The 19,339-nt window shown below is 33.0% G+C and overlaps 6 protein-coding genes across 7 annotated transcripts in view; 3 read left to right on the top strand and 3 right to left on the bottom strand.

Annotated features, from left to right (window-relative positions):
- Positions 1-1,986, bottom strand: part of fzr (fizzy and cell division cycle 20 related) — a 51,773-nt gene extending 49,787 nt beyond the window's left edge. Inside the window, exon 1 of the mRNA XM_013311628.1 lies at positions 1,457-1,986. Coding sequence (XP_013167082.1) covers positions 1,457-1,598 — 142 coding nt within the window. The 5' untranslated portion in view covers positions 1,599-1,986. The remainder of the gene's footprint in view (positions 1-1,456) is intronic.
- A 727-nt stretch (positions 1,987-2,713) lies between these two features.
- Positions 2,714-7,557, bottom strand: Smyd3 (SET and MYND domain containing, class 3). The gene is made up of 9 exons (XM_013311756.1): positions 7,406-7,557; positions 7,075-7,159; positions 6,640-6,799; positions 6,110-6,237; positions 5,333-5,509; positions 4,773-4,872; positions 3,840-4,166; positions 3,313-3,475; positions 2,714-3,006 (listed from the first exon to the last, which is right to left on the bottom strand). The coding sequence occupies exons 1-9, from the start codon at positions 7,531-7,533 to the stop codon at positions 2,802-2,804; spliced, it is 1,473 nt and encodes a 490-aa protein (XP_013167210.1). The 5' UTR covers positions 7,534-7,557; the 3' UTR covers positions 2,714-2,801.
- A 247-nt stretch (positions 7,558-7,804) lies between these two features.
- On the top strand, positions 7,805-9,835 carry LOC106117439 (uncharacterized protein C1orf131 homolog). Its single transcript, XM_013311757.1, has 4 exons — positions 7,805-7,896; positions 8,231-8,675; positions 8,912-9,099; positions 9,736-9,835. Exons 2-4 carry the CDS (start codon positions 8,414-8,416, stop codon positions 9,793-9,795), a joined length of 510 nt encoding a protein of 169 aa, XP_013167211.1. The 5' UTR covers positions 7,805-7,896; positions 8,231-8,413; the 3' UTR covers positions 9,796-9,835.
- Positions 9,836-11,443: 1,608 nt separating this feature from the next.
- Positions 11,444-12,495, top strand: LOC106117082 (uncharacterized). The gene has a single exon (XM_013311154.1). It carries the CDS (start codon positions 11,481-11,483, stop codon positions 12,426-12,428), a length of 948 nt encoding a protein of 315 aa, XP_013166608.1. The 5' UTR covers positions 11,444-11,480; the 3' UTR covers positions 12,429-12,495.
- Positions 12,496-12,792: 297 nt separating this feature from the next.
- Positions 12,793-14,643, top strand: LOC106117032 (uncharacterized). The gene has a single exon (XM_013311101.1). It carries the CDS (start codon positions 13,165-13,167, stop codon positions 14,149-14,151), a length of 987 nt encoding a protein of 328 aa, XP_013166555.1. The 5' UTR covers positions 12,793-13,164; the 3' UTR covers positions 14,152-14,643.
- Positions 14,644-15,050: 407 nt separating this feature from the next.
- Positions 15,051-19,339, bottom strand: part of LOC106117276 (putative uncharacterized protein DDB_G0292292) — a 47,702-nt gene continuing 43,413 nt past the window's right edge. For both annotated transcript variants that reach the window (XM_013311504.1, XM_013311505.1), the window contains exon 3: positions 15,051-18,424. In XM_013311504.1, coding sequence (XP_013166958.1) covers positions 15,218-18,424 — 3,207 coding nt within the window. In that variant the 3' untranslated portion in view covers positions 15,051-15,217. The remainder of the gene's footprint in view (positions 18,425-19,339) is intronic.

Raw genomic sequence — 19,339 nt, 5'->3', positions numbered from 1 at the left:
TTTGACTTTTACTAAGTTAAATCTTTAAAAAACCAGTATTACTACTAAGTTACCTAATTTAAGTAACTTGTCTTATATAAATAACAAGAAAAAATTATGATGAATAGAATCTTTTTATAGGAAAGAAAGGGAATCTACCGCACCTCATTTTAAACCGAACCACAGTTCATGTTAAACACTATGTTTGCAAGTAAAATAATGGATCTAAGATAGAAATGAATATTTAATTGGTATTTAAATTCTAGGATTAGTTAAATAAAATACAAATAGTTCCAATTTGATAATTAAAAACAACTTTAAATAAAATTTTTGACATCGGAAAAATGTTAATGTTGTTATTAACTTAAACAGAAAGCCTCAATCTTGATAAATCATAGATTTATCTTATATATAAGATTCTCGTGTCACAATGTTAGTTACCATACTCCGTTGACATGCTTGACCAATTATTTTGAAATTTTATATGCATATTCAGCAGGTCTAAGAATCAGGTAGTGTCTTTTTTATCCCGAGCAGATGGAGTTGTGTGCAACAACTAGTAATGTGTTGATATCCATATTAGGTCATGAAAGTGAAGAGAGAAATAAGTCCACTAGAGGTAATACCTCAGTCTTGTCAAATACAATACTTAACATTTCAAAAATTATTTCTTACTTAAACAGCGAACTTGTATAAATAGTTCATCTATTGTTCAGAAATTTAAAATAAAGTGTTTTAACACTTTAGACCACATATTCACATTTTTTGCATAACTACATTTAAAAATTTTACATTACACAAAGATATTTGTTAGGTTACAAAATTGGATAAAACAAAGCTGTATCACTATGTCTAAATAAATGATTTCATAAATCACAGATTTACACTTACATTTCAAAACAGATTTTATCACAGACATTGTATTTCATGATTACGGTTAAGAATTGATTGGTATACTACAAATATCAAAGAAGATGTAATGCTGTAGACATGCAAAAGTAATAATTAAAATACACCGAAATTGATATTCACAATGATTATTGATTAGTAAATCCTCTTGTGGCATCAAAGTAAATAAACTATTTACTTTGACGACATCAGGCACTATGTAGAAACAAAATTGGGTTAATCCATACTAGCATTACTTTTTCATATGTGGGTAGAGAATTAATCATTATTAAAATTATGACATACAGATTTTTGTAATGAGAAAATTAATAGAAACTAAGTTAATGGACAGATTTCAAAATCTACTCAATTGCCTCAATTTTTAATTAATTAACTATTTCTATCATATTGTTGCTATACATGGCAGTATATAATATGCATTTTTTGATTAAGACTCATGACAGAGGAAAATAAATTAGAAAATAGCAATAGTTATCAATATACCAATTCGAGGAAAACTTATGTTTACTGTTTCAGATATGAAAAATTAAGATTGCGAAAGATACTGATAAAATCAATTACAACATACCTTGGAAGCTGGTCTGCCAATTATTATCAGGACGACAAGGTATAAATCTGTCCATCACTTCAGGTCGAACGAGCACCGATTCCTTCTTGCTCACTGGACTGCACTGCTGCACCAGTCTCTTTTCATATGGCTTACTAAACATTTTGTGTAAAGTTCAACTGCTTTGTCCAATAATACAAATAAACTAATGGAAGAAAGGACTAGATTGTTTGTCCAGTTACAGGTAAATTATCAACGGACCATCTTATTGATTTGTCGTTGTTCACACACTTCGAAATCCGCGAGACTACTACACCTCCCGACTGCTAGGGACCATTTGACAAAATTTGACATGCCCGATAGCGCAGCAGCGCAATTGATTATCATATATGCACTAGATGATAACTAACACAAACGAATTTTACGTTACACTAGTTTGATATTGTTCTTTTTCAAACGATTAGTATGCACAATTAATTTAAAATTAGACTTTGCTCTATTTAAAATGAAATCAAAATTTGAAACAGACAACAGCATATAAATAAACGCTGTTTAGTGATGTCCGTTTAAAATTGATCATCTTAATCGAAATGTCATCGATTTAAAATGCCCTGCAATTTTTGATTTATGCATACTTCGCAAAGATACTCATTTAATTTATTTAAAATGATAAATATATTTTTGGAATCATTCAAGATAGCTGTGAAAAAATGTTACTGAAAACGAAAGTAATTGGTTAAGAAAGATTTTTCCTTTTTCCACAATAAACCAATTTGTTTGCGATTACATATTGACAACTAAAATATTCAAAAGTGAAATTATTATTTCACAATTAAAATCGATTTTTAATAAATAAAATTAACATTGATCGTAATCGTAAAAATTATACTGACAGAAAACTAAACATCACTATCGATGGTACAGTGTTGCCTAATCGCAAACACGATTAAAATTTGAATCAAAACGGTCACTAAAGGATGTTGCCAGTACTGAAAAATATATTCAGATTTTGAATGTATTTTCCGATTTTTGTATAAAATATGTAAATAAAAAATGCAATACCTTAAGCTAATCTCTATTATTTTGAATTAACTTTTCCTGAAGAGTAGATGAAGGAAACAAGAATTTCGTATACAATTAAGTAGTAGTCATAGAAATGCTTAGTCATCATAACCCTTTCACCAAATTAAATCGGGTATTTGAAATCAAGCAAGCATCTACTAATTTACGTACTTTCCTCTCTCAGCAATAAAAAACAACAAGAAAATAATCTTATGATTTATTTTTCTTTACTACACAACACAATAAATGTCTGATACGTCTGTTTGAAAATAATTGACAATATGACCATCAACAACGTTAAATTCTAACACTCGATCATAGCTTGATTTAGTAACGGCAGTAACTGTTCTTTGTACAACGGATGTCGGTCACCGTGTGTAATCTTTAGTATTTTCTCTGCTAATTTCAATTGTTCTAAGGCTTTTGACAGATCCATTTTGTAGAGCAATATTTTTCCGTATTTCAAATGTAACAATCCCAGTAACGGATGCCTTTCGCCATAATAAAATCTGTAAGATGAAACAGTATTTATTAATTAGGGAAGTGGAAGTGGACTTTCCGAATGAGAGAATGCATGGGAAGTGAAAATATTTTCTTTCTGTGCATCCTCTCCTCCGTTGATTAAAGGTAGGCAACAGCAATGCAATTGCCATGTCTATGGACAATGCTCACTTCGCTATTTTAGCGATTTCAGGTGGCCGCTCGCTCGTTTGCCACCTTATGATATATTAAGAAACTTATTATATTAAACATTGGGTTATTTTCAAGTTTTTATTATTATTTTGTGTTGGCCATTTTCCAACTCTGATATTCACATGAAACATGGAATAAGTTTTTCAGCATACAGACAGGCGGTCTCCCATAATTGTACTTGTATGAGGGCATCAAACGCATGGTCTAATGTCTGAGCATGCATCACATTCAGTGGATGTAGAACCCCTTCTTGTTTCTCTAAGCAAAACTTACAAACATCTACATCTGTGTTACTGTAGTTAGGTTTAATATAAATTTTATCTTTTTAAATGAATTTATATTAATAAATGCGAAAGTTTAAATGTATGAATGGATGTTTGTTAGAATGTATCTCCATAACGGCTACATGGATCTCGCTGAAATTTGGCATAGATGTAGAACACAGTCTGGAAGAACACATAGGGACAATTATCTTCATTTTACAATTATTATATAAAATCATAGACAGCGACAAAACTGATATTTCTAACCAAAAGTAAAATTAAATTTTAAAGTTAAAAATACATTTAAGCGTGTTTCTAATAAAATTATATACGGGAAAAAATTGCACCATTTAAAAAAAAACATAAATTTTGAAAAAAAAGGATACATGCAACTGAGGAACCTTTCATTTTCTGTAAATGCATCTCCGTGAATTCCATAGTCTTTTTAAAAACTTCTATATCTTTTTCCGTGCATTTTGTACCACATGCACTGCATTCTCCATCTCTTTCTATTTCACTTATATTATTGCATTCTGACTCTTTTATCTCACTCTCATTATTGCTATCTCCATTCTCTTTTATATATCCATTCTTTTCGCTCTCATCTTTAGGTTTTCTGACCAATTCACAATCCTTCCATGATATTTTGATAGGGTTGTCACATTTCTGATTTGGACATTTTGCTGCATGTAATATTTTCATTTGTATATCACCTGTAAAAGGAATAATAATGTAACTATATAAATTTTTAATTAATAGTTTTGTCACTTTGTTTATAGAGTATTAAAAATTAAAATAGTGTGAGGTAGGACAAGCAAAATTGTAAAGTTCTGTACCAACATGTATGGTGTATTCAATATAAAAATTTTAAGTGTATAGAATAAAAAATCTTGTTAATCATATTAATGATAAAAAAAGACAAGTAAAATAGATATCACAATATGAGACTTGACTTGCATAAAAATCCTTATTCACAAGCAGCACATTTTTAAGAAAAAAGAAAATGATTAACAAAATCTATTTTTTTATGAACAATTGAATTATAAGACAGATGACTGAACTAAAAGAATGTTACACTGAACTACAATTAAAAGAAATTCTGTTGCAGACTGCTTTCCGAGTTCTAACGAGTTAAAATTACTGAAACAGTCCCTTTGTATAGATATTTAATATTAAATCTACAGTAAGGGCACCTCTAAAGAGTCATCTATATGACTCTTTAGAGTCTATACTCTCTTAGTGTAGCATCATGTGAATAATGATTTTTTTTAGTCATGTCATGCATTTAAATAATTAGTATGCACATCTAAAGCATTTACCAAAGCACCTGTCACACTCGCACAAGAAGTAGTAATTCTCCAATAGTTCCGTCTGACGCTCGTACGGTGTCTTCAGGAGATCAATGTATGAGATACGAATCTAAGAAATATAAATGTCTACATTTAAATCTTATATATAAAATTCTCGTGTCACAATTTTCGTTCCCGTACTCCTCCGAAACGGCTTGACCGATTCTCATAAAATTTTGTGAGCATATTGAGTTGGTCTGAGAATCGGCCAACATCTATTTTTCATCCCCCTAAACGGTAAGTTTTTTTAATTCCGCGCGGACGGAGTTGCGGGCGACAGCTAATTAAAAAAAAAAAGGTCCAAATCATAGACAAGCAGATATGACAGATTGAAATGTCAACCTATTATCAAACTGTCAAACTTTTATCTTTTTTTTCTCTGTGGCAACTAACAAGGAGTATTCTCCCAAAAACAGAAAACATTTAGAGGTTACAAACTTTACATGTCAAAATATTTGATAGTATGCAGATTTATATTATTATATTATAATCTGTATAAAATTAATTTTATGATTTTTTCATGTATTTACCTGATTCCAATCCAAGTTGGGCATGTCTTGTACGGCTCTGATATTAATAGTGTTGCCATCAAATGTAGCTACCGCATTGGGGTCACAACTGTGGTCTACAATAGATGATGCTAGATATATCCCAGTTCCAATTGAGTTCATATCTATATCTAGTATTGTGAAACTATTGATAACCATCTGAAATAAGAATATAATATTATTAGATATTTGATGCAAAAGCATCTTTTTAAAAAGAACTAACAGCAAAATGATGAAGTAAATGCTACTTCACAATAATACAAATTGATGGCCGAACACAAACAAACAAAAATGTTGGACACTCTGCCATGACAATTGGAAAGAGATTCAGCCCAAGCAGTAGCGCATGCTTCCTTATGCAACTACCACCAATAGTACTTCCATTCCTACCAGTATATTACATTTGAACCTGAATACGAAAGAATTCAAGGGACTGAGATTATTTCTCACTTATAAAGATTTCTCTCTAACCCGAGTTTCTCGCTTGTGGTGTTTGTCAGTATATGGCAATGACTTGCTTATAGAGATTTCTCGATTATCCTGGTTTATTGTATTATATTGAGTTAGCAATATTATGCAGGAAATTGAATACAATATTATTAAACTTAATTAAATTCTTATTAAGAGTCTACTATCAAAAATAATGTTATTACAACAGAACTGCTTCGTATAATCAAAACCTTCGCTCTAAAATTATTCAATTTTCAGTCCTCTCGATGTTCAATGAGAAATTTAAATTAAAAGTGTTGAAGTACTTACTCTACCGTACATTCCCATTAACTCAACAGTATTTGGTAATGATATGTCTTTGAGAAACTCAAACAACACCATGCATAGTGATGTGAAATGATCCATTCGCTTTTTATCTTGTTTTAAATCTGGATAATCTGAAATATTACAAAAAAAAACATGTTTAATTATTAATTGTACTTAATAATGCAGAAACTAAGTAAACTAAAATGTGTCAATCATTCAGTATATTACAGTATGGATGGATGGTTAATTTAATTTTGGTTACAAAGTATCTCGGGAACCGCTCAAGGGATCTTGATGAAATTTGGCACAGTTATAAAACTTCACACAGTCTGGAAGAAGACATAGACTATAAACAAGCTTTCAACTCAGCATAGACGGTGTCGCAGGCGACAGCTAGCTTATATATATTTACACAGTAAATATGAAGAAAACCTTAGTGGCATTAAATGTGTGAAAAAAAATCTTGTATACACATTTTTTCAGGCTTTTAAGCCATTTATCCTCATTATAATAAACAAAAATGTTATGCTTACGTGACATTAGATCCTTCCACATGCGAAACGACGTCTTTGTATAGTATGCACGACATGTGTGGCCATCGCCTCTACTTAGTCTGTTTACAATCTTGGCCAGCATACGAGCAGCATCTGGTATTATCTTTGGTGCCACTCTCTTCAAGTTAGCGCACTCCCACTGTCATATAACAAGTATCAAATAAATTGTAACAATCAAAAATATAGGTTTTTTTAATTGCTTTACATGCATAAGGCAAAAAATAAACGTCAAATACATTGAATACACCTAAAAGTTTATAAATATATCTTTATGCATACTTCACATATCAAACAGAAATGATTTTTTTTAAATAGTATGGTTTCATTGATAATCATTAGTTTAATGTGGCCAGATATATTATTAAGGTGAGAATAAAGAATCCATTTTTTTTGATAACCTTTGAGTTTTCTTACCTTGTGTCCACTCCAAGCTTCTTTCTGACATACTCGTCCACAGTAATGAACAAACTGACAACCTGAACATTTGAGCACCTTTAACCTGTATAAAAATATAATTTATGTTATGAAATTTATGTGATACATTATATATTCTAAATTATGTAACATACTTGAATAAGATATATTATTGACCGGGATTTATGAATGAATTTAATCTAAACTTTAATATTAGGACCAATCAAAAGTTATGTAAGTTCATATTTTTGTCAAGCTGAGTTTTAAAAATGTAAATTTTAACAACATGTTTTATTGTACAAGAACTACATGAGAAAACAATTTTACTTACTTTTGTAAGCAATTATCACATCTTAATCCTTTCTCCTTGGACGAAAGAACATAAACAAATGGCTTTTCAGTTAATAAAAGATCACCAGCTTTTACAGATGTATCCGAAAGTTTAAAGTTGTTCTTCATATCTGTTGTTTGTTTTAAGGTGGTATATTAACGAAAATATGAAGTTTATTGTAAAACTGCTAGTGCATCTAACATATTATAGAGCCTCAAAATATTGGAAAATATTTAAGGAATGTGAACTTTACTGTCGCGTACTTTACATGCTCCACCACTGAGCGAATTATCATATTATTCAGCTTACAGTTGGCTTAAATACCTGTGGCGCTAAATTTATACTCAACATCGGTAACATTATTTTTAGTTGCGTCTCTAACACATCCGCAACGAGATATATCAATGTGAAAAATAAACTAAAAGTCTCCTATTATTAGCTAGTCCGCCGCATATTTTCAATTCATAAGTTATTCTTAATATACGCTAAACGTAAGTATGATCTAATGTTATGTTTTTGATTTTCTTTCAGTATAAAACTAAATACAAATTAAAGTTATGCGATGTGATTTTTTTTATATTTAATGATATTTGATTGACTTTGACATTCCTTATTAAGACACTTTTGAAGTTTTGATCACATAGGAGACAATTCTTATGCATAGATTTATACCTCTGGATGGAGTGTTCGGGACACAAAAGCAAAAGTGTGACTAATTAGAAGGCCTTCAGAGGCCTTTTTTCCATAGGTTTTCAACATGTCGAGGGATTCTTTTTTCTAGCAAACCTAGGAATCGATACGTATCGTACGATTTTTTTCTTTCAGACCTCATGGCAGAACAACTTTTTGCTACTTACAAAGTTGACAAATGACTATGATAATCTGTCAAACTCAAATGTGTCAAAACAAAAACACATGGCATGTGAATAATGTAAACTAAAATATAACTCAGTTATAAAATAGTACACCTTTTTCAATAAAACTTTGTCAGATTAATTTATTATAGATATGTCGATTGTGTTGACGAAGGCTGCGCTTGCATTAAAAAATGCTGATAGCAATTTCAAAGTGGTTAAATTTGAAACACACAAACCAAAAAAGAAACAAACTTCAGAGCATGAAAACAAAATTGACGAGCATAACCAAACACCGCATATAAAGAAAGACTTAGATCTTAAGAAGATTCGGCATGAAGTTGTAAAGTTTGGGATGTCTGGATTTGATGGTACCAAGAAAGAAGAAGCCAAAATCGCTTTAGCAGTTAGTTTAGGTAAGAAGTAAACTCTTTACAGGACAACTTTGTTTCTGCTCATAATATATCATATGTTGAACATTATTAGTTAAAAACACTGATAAAGTTCTGATTATGGACCCTCCACAATAATTACAAATAAAATCTTATCAACAGTTCTCACTTTCAGTATTACTATATGAATAATAAGTAAATAATTAAATTAATATCAAATATTTAAGTGCATGTAACATCACATAATATTTAATTTTTAGGAGCCAAACCACCTAAACAGAAGTACATAAACTACAAGGAGTTAATGCAGAAGAGAAAGCAAGAGAAAGTAGAACAGAACAATGAGAAACAGCTTATGATATTGAAGACTATTTTGCAAACAGCTGGCAAGAAGAAAAAGAAAGGAGTTAATAATGATGTTGGACATTTCTTGGACAATTATGGAAAAGTTAGTATACATTTTTTTATGCAGTCAAGTTGTTGATATTATGGCTATAAAACTTGTGAATGTTTAAATTATTTGTACTTTAATGAAATGATCCTGAGTGGTGGCTCAGGGGATCAAGCACTTGACTTGTAATCTGCAAGTCCTGGGTTCGAATCCCGCCATGTACCAATGTGTTTTTCGATTTCCGATTTACACATATACATTTATCTGACGTTCTTACGATGAAGGAAAACATCGTGATGCTGCACATATCTGAGAAAAAATTCAAAGATATGTGTGAAGTCAACCAACCCGCACTTGGCCAGCGTAGTTGACTATGGCCTAATTACCCTTAACTTAGGGTAGGCTCCGAGCTCCTTGGTGGGGATGTATAGTGAGCTGATGATGATGATGATGAAATGTTCCTAATGCATTAAAACTGTGCAGTAAAAGTTCACCTTTACACTACATGTGGGCCGTTTTTTTTTACAAATTTATTTTCAATCTTGAGTTTTGTAACTATTTGTACCTTTTTATATAATTACATTATATGCCATTTTGTGTCAGTTTCTACAACTTGAGAAAAGTTTTCATATGTATCTTAAATCTTCTTTATAGTTTCGAAAATTGCATTAACATCTTATCTTTGTTTTTCAGGTACAGAAGAAAGATTTGAAAAATAACAAAAAAGCACCAGTAAAGAAGAAAAAATCATAAATATATTAGAAAAATTGTATTGTTAAGGTGTAAATAAAAAGTAAGATTTACTTTATTCTATCTTTTTCTTTCACAATCATCTTTAATTGAATATTTGAAGTCAAGACATTCTGCAATTTTAAGTTTTCCTTCCTAATTTTTTTGTACATAATTATACAAAGTATGTAATGTGTATAAATATATTCTTCAGTACCTATATATAAGAAATTAGAAACGATTCCATAAATAATAAGTAATTTAAAAATGTAGAATACGTCTTATATCTCTCTTATGAAGCATCAATAGCCTAATGGTTAAGGTTATGGATTTCCGATCACGAGGTCGGGAGTTCGAAACCCGCCATTCGACTATTGTAAACCATATCCTAGCACAAGTCTAGAGCTTAGTTGGAATGGTAAAAGAAATATTAGTAAATTTACAAAAAAATTGCTAATATTTTATTTAAAAAAAAATCTCATTCCCGAATAATACGCTTTCCTGCGTAACACGCGTTTTCGTCTCGGAAATCTTCCTATGGAAATCGTATTACCGGGGTTCTACTGTATTTTGTGTCATTTTAATTTAATAATAGTATATAATTTTGATCTAATATTACTTAATTTATAACAAATTGATGTACAATATTGCAATAATTTAACCCTTCAGTTAACTAATTATACCTTTAATTAATTAATTGTCCTATCAGTTAATTAGTGACCTCTTGTAGTAATTAAACCTACATGTAATTAATTAACCCTTTATCTAATTAATATTTTCTATATTAATTGCGTATTGGGAGTGGGGGTAATTAAGCGACATTTAAATACGAATCAAATTCGAAATTCAAATTACAAACTCACCAGTCTTTGACAAGTTCACAACTCCAGTGATTTTTAATTAATAAAATGGATCTACATTTACATTTGAGTGTAGCATTTCGTGCTTTAGATCGTAAATGGGGTAAAGCTATCGATTTGGATTATCCCGAGGAAATAACAAGATGTATTCCTGCAGTTGTAGATAATGAAACAACGACATTTTCTTCAGAAGAATATTTAAAGACGTTAAGACGCAATCGATCAAAGCCATATACAAGAATGGAAAATTCTGGATGGACTTTAAACAGGTCTAATATTAAGAAGTGTGATTCTTTTTCCAACATATCGATAGCAAGATCTTCAAGTGAATGCAGTTCTGAATCTACCATAAATAATGTTGAACCGTTATCAAATAAGTCATCTGGTAAAACATTACATCGAAGCAAAAATGGATCAAATTTCTTAAAACAATTAAAAGTTCCCACATTGATGAATGTGAAAAGAAAATTACGAAGAATTTGTAGTCGTGATAAATTGTAAAATAAATGTTTTTGTCCCTGTAAATATTATAAATATCTGTAAATTATTTATTAATTTTTTATTTCAAATTAAATTTATATCTTTAAAATTTATGGTTTTCCTTTATTACAATCCAGTATCCTACTTTTAAAATAATAACATAAAGGTTTTTATTTATTTATTACCGAGGGTTTTAAGTGCACGAAAGTTTACAGTTCACCTTTCGCAGAAACGCCCGTCTCTTGTATAGTTCATTTTACTGTAAGTAACATAAAAATTTATCAATGCTGATTATAACTTGATATATCGTTCTTAATCAGTTGTTGCTCATACGTTTACGCGGTGTGTTATTTATTGTGTTTTTTGGCAATGTCTGAGTTAGGAAAATTCATCGTTATAGCGCTGTTGTCTTGCAGCATCACAACAATTGTGTCAATCATCTACATAACTTTGTGCTGCTTCGCGTTAATCTACCGCTTCGATTGTTCCACCGCTCAAACAATTGTGCACAATTCTGATTATCTACTCATTTTAGTATACAGGCAATATATAAAAGATGACACTTGTTTTGGTTCGTTAGCAATACCAGATTTAATGCATTCAGATACAGTGTTTGTGCTAATATCAGTGTCGTTAGCTTTCTCTGCTGCGAGCCTTTTAGCTGCCTTGTCTCTTATTGTAGCGATATTTAATAAAGAATGTTGGTATTATTTAGATTTTGGTACTTATGTGCATACAGGCTTTTGTGTAGCAACATTCGTTGTTGATATGACATTTGCGATACATTTCGGATTGGATTACACCAAACTAACAGACAGATTGAATGCAGATATCTTAGACGAGCCTACTAAATATTTAATAGATATGTTGCGAATCGGTGCTTTTTTACTCATTGTGCTGACGATGAAGGGTTTCGTCGCGCATGCAATAAACTTGCCCCTGTTGGTTCCGTTGATATATTATTTGCTCAGGATAAACACTGAACAGAAGGAACCTAAAAACCACATTCAAGAAGTTTTGAACGTCTCAACACGAGACAGCGAGTCATGGCCAATACAGAACGTTGCGGCTACAAATCTAGAACCTGTTAAAAACGTACAGCCTAGTAATATACAAAATGAAGAGGTTTCGCAGACATCGGATTGCGAATTTTTGCCTGTGAGCTCTTTGCAAGGGCACTCGAAACCGCAAGCGCACTTTGGGATATCTCCTCATCGGCCCTTCACATATTCGGAAGGGTTAACCCCGACTATGCTCAGGTCCAAATCACCCAAGCCACCGAAGCCTTATACGCCAAACCCAGACTATGGACAATAGTCAGTATTCAAAACAAACAATTTATTAAATTAAGTTTTAATACATAATGTAATCACCACAAATGCAATAATACATTAATATACTATACTAGTTTTTATATGTCCATTGTTTATTATTTATATTATTATATAAACGTATTTTTAACAATTTAAATCAAAATAGTCTTGTTTTTTATTTCACCTGTCAAAATAATATAAATCATATTTAATTTGTTTATAAATAAATCTTCACTTAATTAACCTTTCACCTCATTAAGTGACCCTTAATGCTATGTCCATGAATTAATACATTCATAACAATTTTTCATTATTGTTTATTTTTCAAAATTGATATAAATTACAAACTATTTAATAATAATTAATTAAGTACTTCAACCAACGGTCGTTTAGGAAACACCCATATTCCCAATATGCTATTACTGCAAATTTTTTAGTTTTTGGTTAGTATTCCGATCTTAAAACATCAAATAGGGTATAGGAAACCAAAACAAGGAATACTTTAATTACTTCGTTGTTTAAACTTATTTTGGCCACCAAAAATGGACACTTATACATAGAAACGATAGCTTGCAATGATCACCCTTTACAAAGAGAATGCCTACGTCCCTCGCATAGCGCACTTCGCTATAACAAAGATAAAAATTATCAATATTGATTAAACGCTGATATATCGTTATTAATCAGTGGTGATTCGTTTGTGCGCGGTGTGTTACTTATTGTGAATTAATTTGTTAGAAATGGGCGCGACGGGGAAGTTTATGGTGACAGCGCTGTTGTCGTGCGCCATCACCGGGATCGTCTCCACAACTTACATCATATTGTGCTGCCTCGCGCTTATCTTCAGGTTCGACTGCTCCACAGCCCAGACCCTAGTGCAAAACTCTGATTACTTCCTAATTTTAATTTATAAGCAATACATACAAGATGAAAGTTGTGGAACATTTTTACCAATAGAAGACTTGACGGAATCTAAATCTGTGTTCGTGCTAACCGCAGTGTCATTAGCGGTGTCTACAGCCAGCCTTGTCGCCGCATTGTCTCTGACAATATCAGTACTCAGCAGAGGATGTTGGTACTACCTGGACTTCGGGGCGTATGTACACATCGGCTTATGTCTGGCGATGCTTGTGGTTGACATTACTTTCGCCGTACATTTCGGCTCGGACTATACCACACTTACGGATAAATTAAACGCCAACTCAGTAATGGCACCAACTAATTATCTGATAGATACGTTGAGAATCGGTTCCTTCTTCCTCATGGTACTAACTATGAAAGGATTTATGGCTCACATAGTGAACTTGGTGCTACTGGTGATGTTGATTTATTACTTGCACAGTAAAAACGCCGAAGAGAGACAGCAACATTCCATCCACAGCCGAGGACTATTAAATGCTTTTGAACAACCCAGTTACAATGACCCTTGGCCGGTGCAGCAGGGTTGGACTTCGACGCTAGGATCCGTTGGTAACGCCCATCCGGGCTATATGTATAACGAAGGGCCTCAACGGTCATCGAATTGGGAATTCGTGCAAGGCAACCGTTTCCCAGGGCAGGACTTGCAGCCACGTGCGGGTACTATGCCGCCCCGCCCGTTCTCGTACTCCGAGGACCCAGGACTGACACCGTCGATGCTGAGACCCACTCCACCCAAGCCTTACACGCCGAATCCCGACTATAGCCCAAACCCACGTTTGAAATCTGCCTTGAAGAGTACCTATTAGTTATTAAGTAAATTATTTTTTTAATATACTTTTTGTAGTAAAACCTTTATGTCTCAAACGTTGAAAGTTTTTTTTTTATGATTTAAACCATAATAACCTGACTCAAAATCGTATTTAAAGTTAGGTTAGGTTCGTGCAACTTAAAATTTTCCCCTTGTTATTTATTTTATAGTCATAAAGCAGTGTCTACATATGTTAAGTTAATTGTTTCTTGTATTGATTTATCATTTACGTATCTACATTATATTTATAATAAAATAATTACGTCATTCTTTTATCTAATATCGTGGTCTTAGATACATCAAACGGAAATAATAGCAGTTTCTTTATGTAGCATTTTACAATTTGAGCTTGTAAACTTACGTAGGTCTGTGGCGCCATCTGTCGAAACATATGTATGAAACTTCTTGCTATGATAAAAGTTGATTTGTAAATATCATAATTAAGTACGTATTTAGATGTATCTGTGTATATTTATTCCATATTACTACTTACATAAGTTTTCTAATAAATATTAATATTTAACTTCGTATTTTTATTATCATTTCAAGCCCTATTGTTTTAAATCGTAAATGATTGCCAGTAGCCAGTTGTACTTTCGTAGGAGAATTATCACTTCGCCATTAAACATCAGGTCAAATACTAGTTTTTTTATTAATAAAAAGATATAATAATTTGCTCCGTAATGCTTAAGGGGTCTAGCACAAATTTTGGTGAGAATATTTTCGTAACCTCATTGACAAAATATTAAATTTTGTACAGCGCCACCTAGCGGTTGTAATAACATAAACAAATCTCATGCGTTATGACGTTACGAAGGCGCGTGTCGCGATTATTCTTGCTACACAATTTTCAAATGCATATTGTTTTAAGGATTAAATAAAACAAAAGAATTCATATTTTTAATATATTTCATACTCGAGAAACTAAAACAGTTAAAATATTTACAAAATTCATTAATATAAATACAATACTAATATTATGCAGGCAAGTTCATTTCTACAATAAATAAGTTTATACGTCTTAATTATTAATTAAAATAAAAAAAAATACATTTTTAAAAACACTAGACATACGGCTCAAAATATTTAATAGCGGTAGTCATTGATTTTTCGTTGATATTGTTCGTTGTTATTGGGTTCCTAACGCGCATTTTTACATCCTTGGGCTTTAGTACATTCTTATGGTTGGCACTTGGAGGTCTCATAGTGATGTAATTCTTGCTCGGCGCAAAAATAGACTTAGAACTCAGACCGGAACTTTCTAGAAAGAAATCGAAAGATCCTTTCGTTTTTGTCACATTTTCGGATTGATTTATAATCATCCTTGGCTCACATTTAACTGTATTATAAGAGCCACTGTTACTGCCGGACGAATTACTGGATTCTATGTCAGAGTTTCTCACGGATTCAGTCTCTAAATTCTCTATATTGGAAAGGAGATCAGGTTTGTTTGAAAGCTTAGCATTTTTTGATAAGCACTTATTCACATTGCTGTCGTTATTGTCATGAAAGTTGTCAGATTTTCCGTTATCGTCATTTGCATTGTTATGTTGGTTGGTGGTGTCAGGTACAATGGTGTGTAGCTCGGTGACGACGTCTGAGGCAGAACCGTCGCTGCTGCCGGAACTGATGCGATATTCTTCAGCGACGATGCTGCCGAGCTCATCATCTATCTTAAACTCTTCAAAATCCTGCGACAAATCAAACTTGTCTATATCATCTAAATATGCAGCTTTACGCGGCTCCGTGTTAACGTGTATTTTCTCAGAACCATGATGAGGGTTGAACTGACTATCTAAATCAGTAAGGTTTATTTGCTTCACACCAGATTTGACACCTCGGTTAATTTCTGATAGTATCGACGACACCGTGTTTCCCATTTGAATGGAAGCGCGGGAGTCTAGTTTTGGTTGTAGAGGATGCATATTAAAATTAGCCAAGTAATTGTCTGCTGACTTTGGGAATGAACGTTGTTCTTCGGTTGGCTTCTCATCTTCATCGGGGATAATAATTTCCGTGACGTGAGGAAGTTTGGGAATGTCTTTGTCGCTTATTTTATTTTGGATTCGTGGTAGTGATATGACCTTAGCCACGCTGTTTCTCTGGTTCACTGCGTGTATCGGGTACTGTTCGTTATGTATCTCTACCGTTGGCTGTGTAAGTAGCAATTCCCTCTTACTATTGCCGACTACTGGAACATTTATCTCTGAAATGGAGCAGTAGTCCGGTTCTACATTCTTAGCGTTTGCTACTTGTCCCACTTTCCTCATCTTAACGTCTGCAACCCGTTGATTAGCCGCAACGGCTTCAGAGTCTAAAGATTCTGTCGGGTATTTGACAGCGTTCTCAGCTCTTAATTTGGCTGATAAATTCTTTGGCTTGGGCGGCAATGCGGGAGGAGTTCGTGGCACTTTTCTTTTGTTGAATGTTTTCATCGATCCAAAATTATTGTCTATTCTTCTTTCCAATATATTATTTCTGTTCTCGATATTAGCAGCGATATTTTTAACCATAGACCCTCTTATCTTAGGCACATTCTTCTCAACGTTTGGCACCGTACGCTGTATTGGGACTGATTTTTGTTCTATAGATTTTGTAACTATAGGCTCATATTCATTGCTGTAGATACTTTGAATTTCGTATTGAAATCCTTGAGCGGTATTAGGCACTTCGTAACTATGTTCTGAAGCAGTCTCTAGACTGAATTTAACGATTTTATTAGCCCTCTTATCGGTTCTTGGTAGCGTATGATTATTACCACTTGTTCTGACTTTGTCATCGTATGATATACTATTCAAAGTAGAAAACTGAACGCGTTTTGTTGCTGCTTTAGGACTTGGAGACTCACTGGATTTAGAATTGTCATTACTGCTATCATCCAATGAATTTTGTAGCAAAATTTGATTGACACATTCAAGTACTGGATTATTTTTGTATATCTCATTAGGTGGGGTGTCGTCAGCATCACTTGTACTGGCGTACCAATTCTCACTAATCTCTGTAACAGTTGTTTGTTTTGCCATATTAGCTTCAATGTTGTTGTTTTTGTCGTCAAATTTTAAACTGTAATTGTCGTTTACGTTATTTATTATATTGTTACATAGAACATCATTCTTTGCATATGTGATTTCAGAATTTTGAATTCCATTATGTTCAACGATTCCAAATTCGTTTTTGTTCGATTTATTACTATGAAATAATACTCTTTGGTCTAAACCATCAGCATCATTCTCTGGATCGCTGACATTACAGTACCAAGGTTTCTCGTTGTTTTCCTCATTTAGGACATTATTTAAGAAGAGTTGTCTATTAGCTTTGATTTCATCAGACGCTTGTCTTTTGATGCCGTGCAGTCGTTCCATCGTCGTTGAATACGTCTTATCGGAATCACTCTGAGTATTTTCTAGTTCCTTTTTCGCCGCCTCTCCAATCAACTGATCTATTTTCAACGAAGCTCGTCGAATATCGTTTGCGATTAGATTAACTGTTGAGTCATTGTCATCTTGATTCACTCTATAATTCATACTAAGACATTCTTCAGTGCTACTGCTATTATTTTGATTGATGTAACTCTTTTGCATGTTGTCGGTAAATTTACCGTTATTTTTCCGTCCTGAATATTTCCTGGATCTTCGGAATACATCACGTCTTACAAACGCTTGTTTGTTTTTGATGAATGTTCCCTTACTGCCGATGCTTGCGGTATTACCCTCTTCACTCGAGCTCGAATTGCCATAAGTGACATCGGTCTTCGGCAGTTGAAAGCTTTTACTTAGTCGTGTATTCTTTTGGAACACTGGAGGAGAGTTTCTTTCGCGATAACTACAACTCCTGACGAAAGTATTTGGAAATCTTGAGTCCGTGCTCTCCAAGCTGTGGAATTCTGGATCGGTCTCAATATTTGTTTGTTCACTTGTGAACCCGAGAAGCTGCTGACAGTTACTGCAGTACGACTTTCTAGCCTTGAGTTTTGTAATTTCTTCTTGTTGTGATTTTATAATTTTGTCTTTTTGTTGCAGGGATACTTGGATTTGTTTTTGTTCCCTTGTGAGTCTAGATTCTAGGAGGACAAGAGAGCGTAAGACAAGAGCTAGTTGGTCTTGGCGCATTCGTCTTTCTTGGGAGGCCTGTTTGTTTCGTGCAGCAAGCGCCTGTCCGGCCTCGACGAGCTGGTGCCTCTGCTTCAATACGGACTCTGACTGCTGCTGAAGAGCGCTCTTGACCGCGTCCAGTTCCCGCCGCAGCTCCATAGCTTCTGAACTGCTATCCATCTGAAATGATACAGGAAATATATTAATATCACATCGTTATTGTTTAATTCGGACATCGATAAATAATCGGACGATTACATTGTCCACAATGAATTTGAAAAGTCAAGTACGTGTAAGACACGTTTAAAATTATATTCAAATTATCGTTGTGCATCAAAGTGCACATCGTGTTTCTATAAGAAGTATTTTCTGCGTCAGATCAAAGTACAATATAAATTATGCTAAAGAGGTCAACGGTTATGGAATTTTTAAGTACATAAAGTTATTGCATTAAATATACAATTAATACCAAAAATTACATATATAACTAGCTGTCGCCCGCGACTCCGTCCGCGCGGTATTAAAAAATAGATGGCCGATTCTCAGACCTACTCAGTATGCTCACAAAATTTCATGAGAATCGGTCAAGCCGTTTCGTAGGAGTATGGGAACGAAAATTGTGACACGAGAATTTTATATATAAGACAAGAAACTTTTTATACGAGTTGATTAAAAACAAATTTGTTGAAAAATATTATTATAGCTTACATTTTATAACACCATATACTCGAACCCAATTCGTGCTATAGATTTTTAAAGCCCATTCAGATTAGTAAATATTTAATCGATATTCTTCAAAACAATCACATTTAAATCTGACTAATAAAAGTTAGAACATAACTTCACTCTATCAGCTCGGATTATAAACTGAAGTGTAAATATTTATCGTATATGTTATGTTTACATTTCACTATTATATATTTTTCCCGACCTTTGTACGCGAAGTCAGCGAACTGACTCCAATGTTTTTGTTTACATTTGAATATGTTGTTTAGAATGTGTGTCAATAATTAAATGTCACCTACTTCGTTTTACAATTGGACTTTGCACGTCGTTACGAAAATCATTCAAATATTTAAATTACTAATAAGTATA

The sequence above is a fragment of the Papilio xuthus genome, unplaced genomic scaffold, assembly GCF_000836235.2.
Source record: "Papilio xuthus unplaced genomic scaffold, Pxut_1.1 DF827680.1, whole genome shotgun sequence".
Classification (NCBI taxonomy): domain Eukaryota; kingdom Metazoa; phylum Arthropoda; class Insecta; order Lepidoptera; family Papilionidae; genus Papilio; species Papilio xuthus.
This window is presented reverse-complemented; position numbering and strand designations above follow the sequence as displayed.

Bases quoted from the DNA above. Each gene is read 5' to 3' on its own strand.
- Smyd3 (XM_013311756.1), bottom strand. From the start codon at position 7,533: ATGAAGAACAACTTTAAACTTTCGGATACATCTGTAAAAGCTGGTGAT. The intron at 6,238-6,639 runs GTAAGCATAACA...GTAATATTTCAG, and splicing joins GTGGAAGGATCTAATGTCAC to ATTATCCAGATTTAAAACAA. The intron at 4,167-4,772 runs GTAAATGCTTTA...TTCCTTTTACAG, and splicing joins CGAGTGTGACAGGTGCTTTG to GTGATATACAAATGAAAATA.
- LOC106117032 (XM_013311101.1), top strand. From the start codon at position 13,165: ATGGGCGCGACGGGGAAGTTTATGGTGACAGCGCTGTTGTCGTGCGCC.
- LOC106117439 (XM_013311757.1), top strand. From the start codon at position 8,414: ATGTCGATTGTGTTGACGAAGGCTGCGCTTGCATTAAAAAATGCTGAT. The intron at 8,676-8,911 runs GTAAGAAGTAAA...TTTAATTTTTAG, and splicing joins CGCTTTAGCAGTTAGTTTAG to GAGCCAAACCACCTAAACAG. The intron at 9,100-9,735 runs GTTAGTATACAT...TTTGTTTTTCAG, and splicing joins TCTTGGACAATTATGGAAAA to GTACAGAAGAAAGATTTGAA.
- LOC106117082 (XM_013311154.1), top strand. From the start codon at position 11,481: ATGTCTGAGTTAGGAAAATTCATCGTTATAGCGCTGTTGTCTTGCAGC.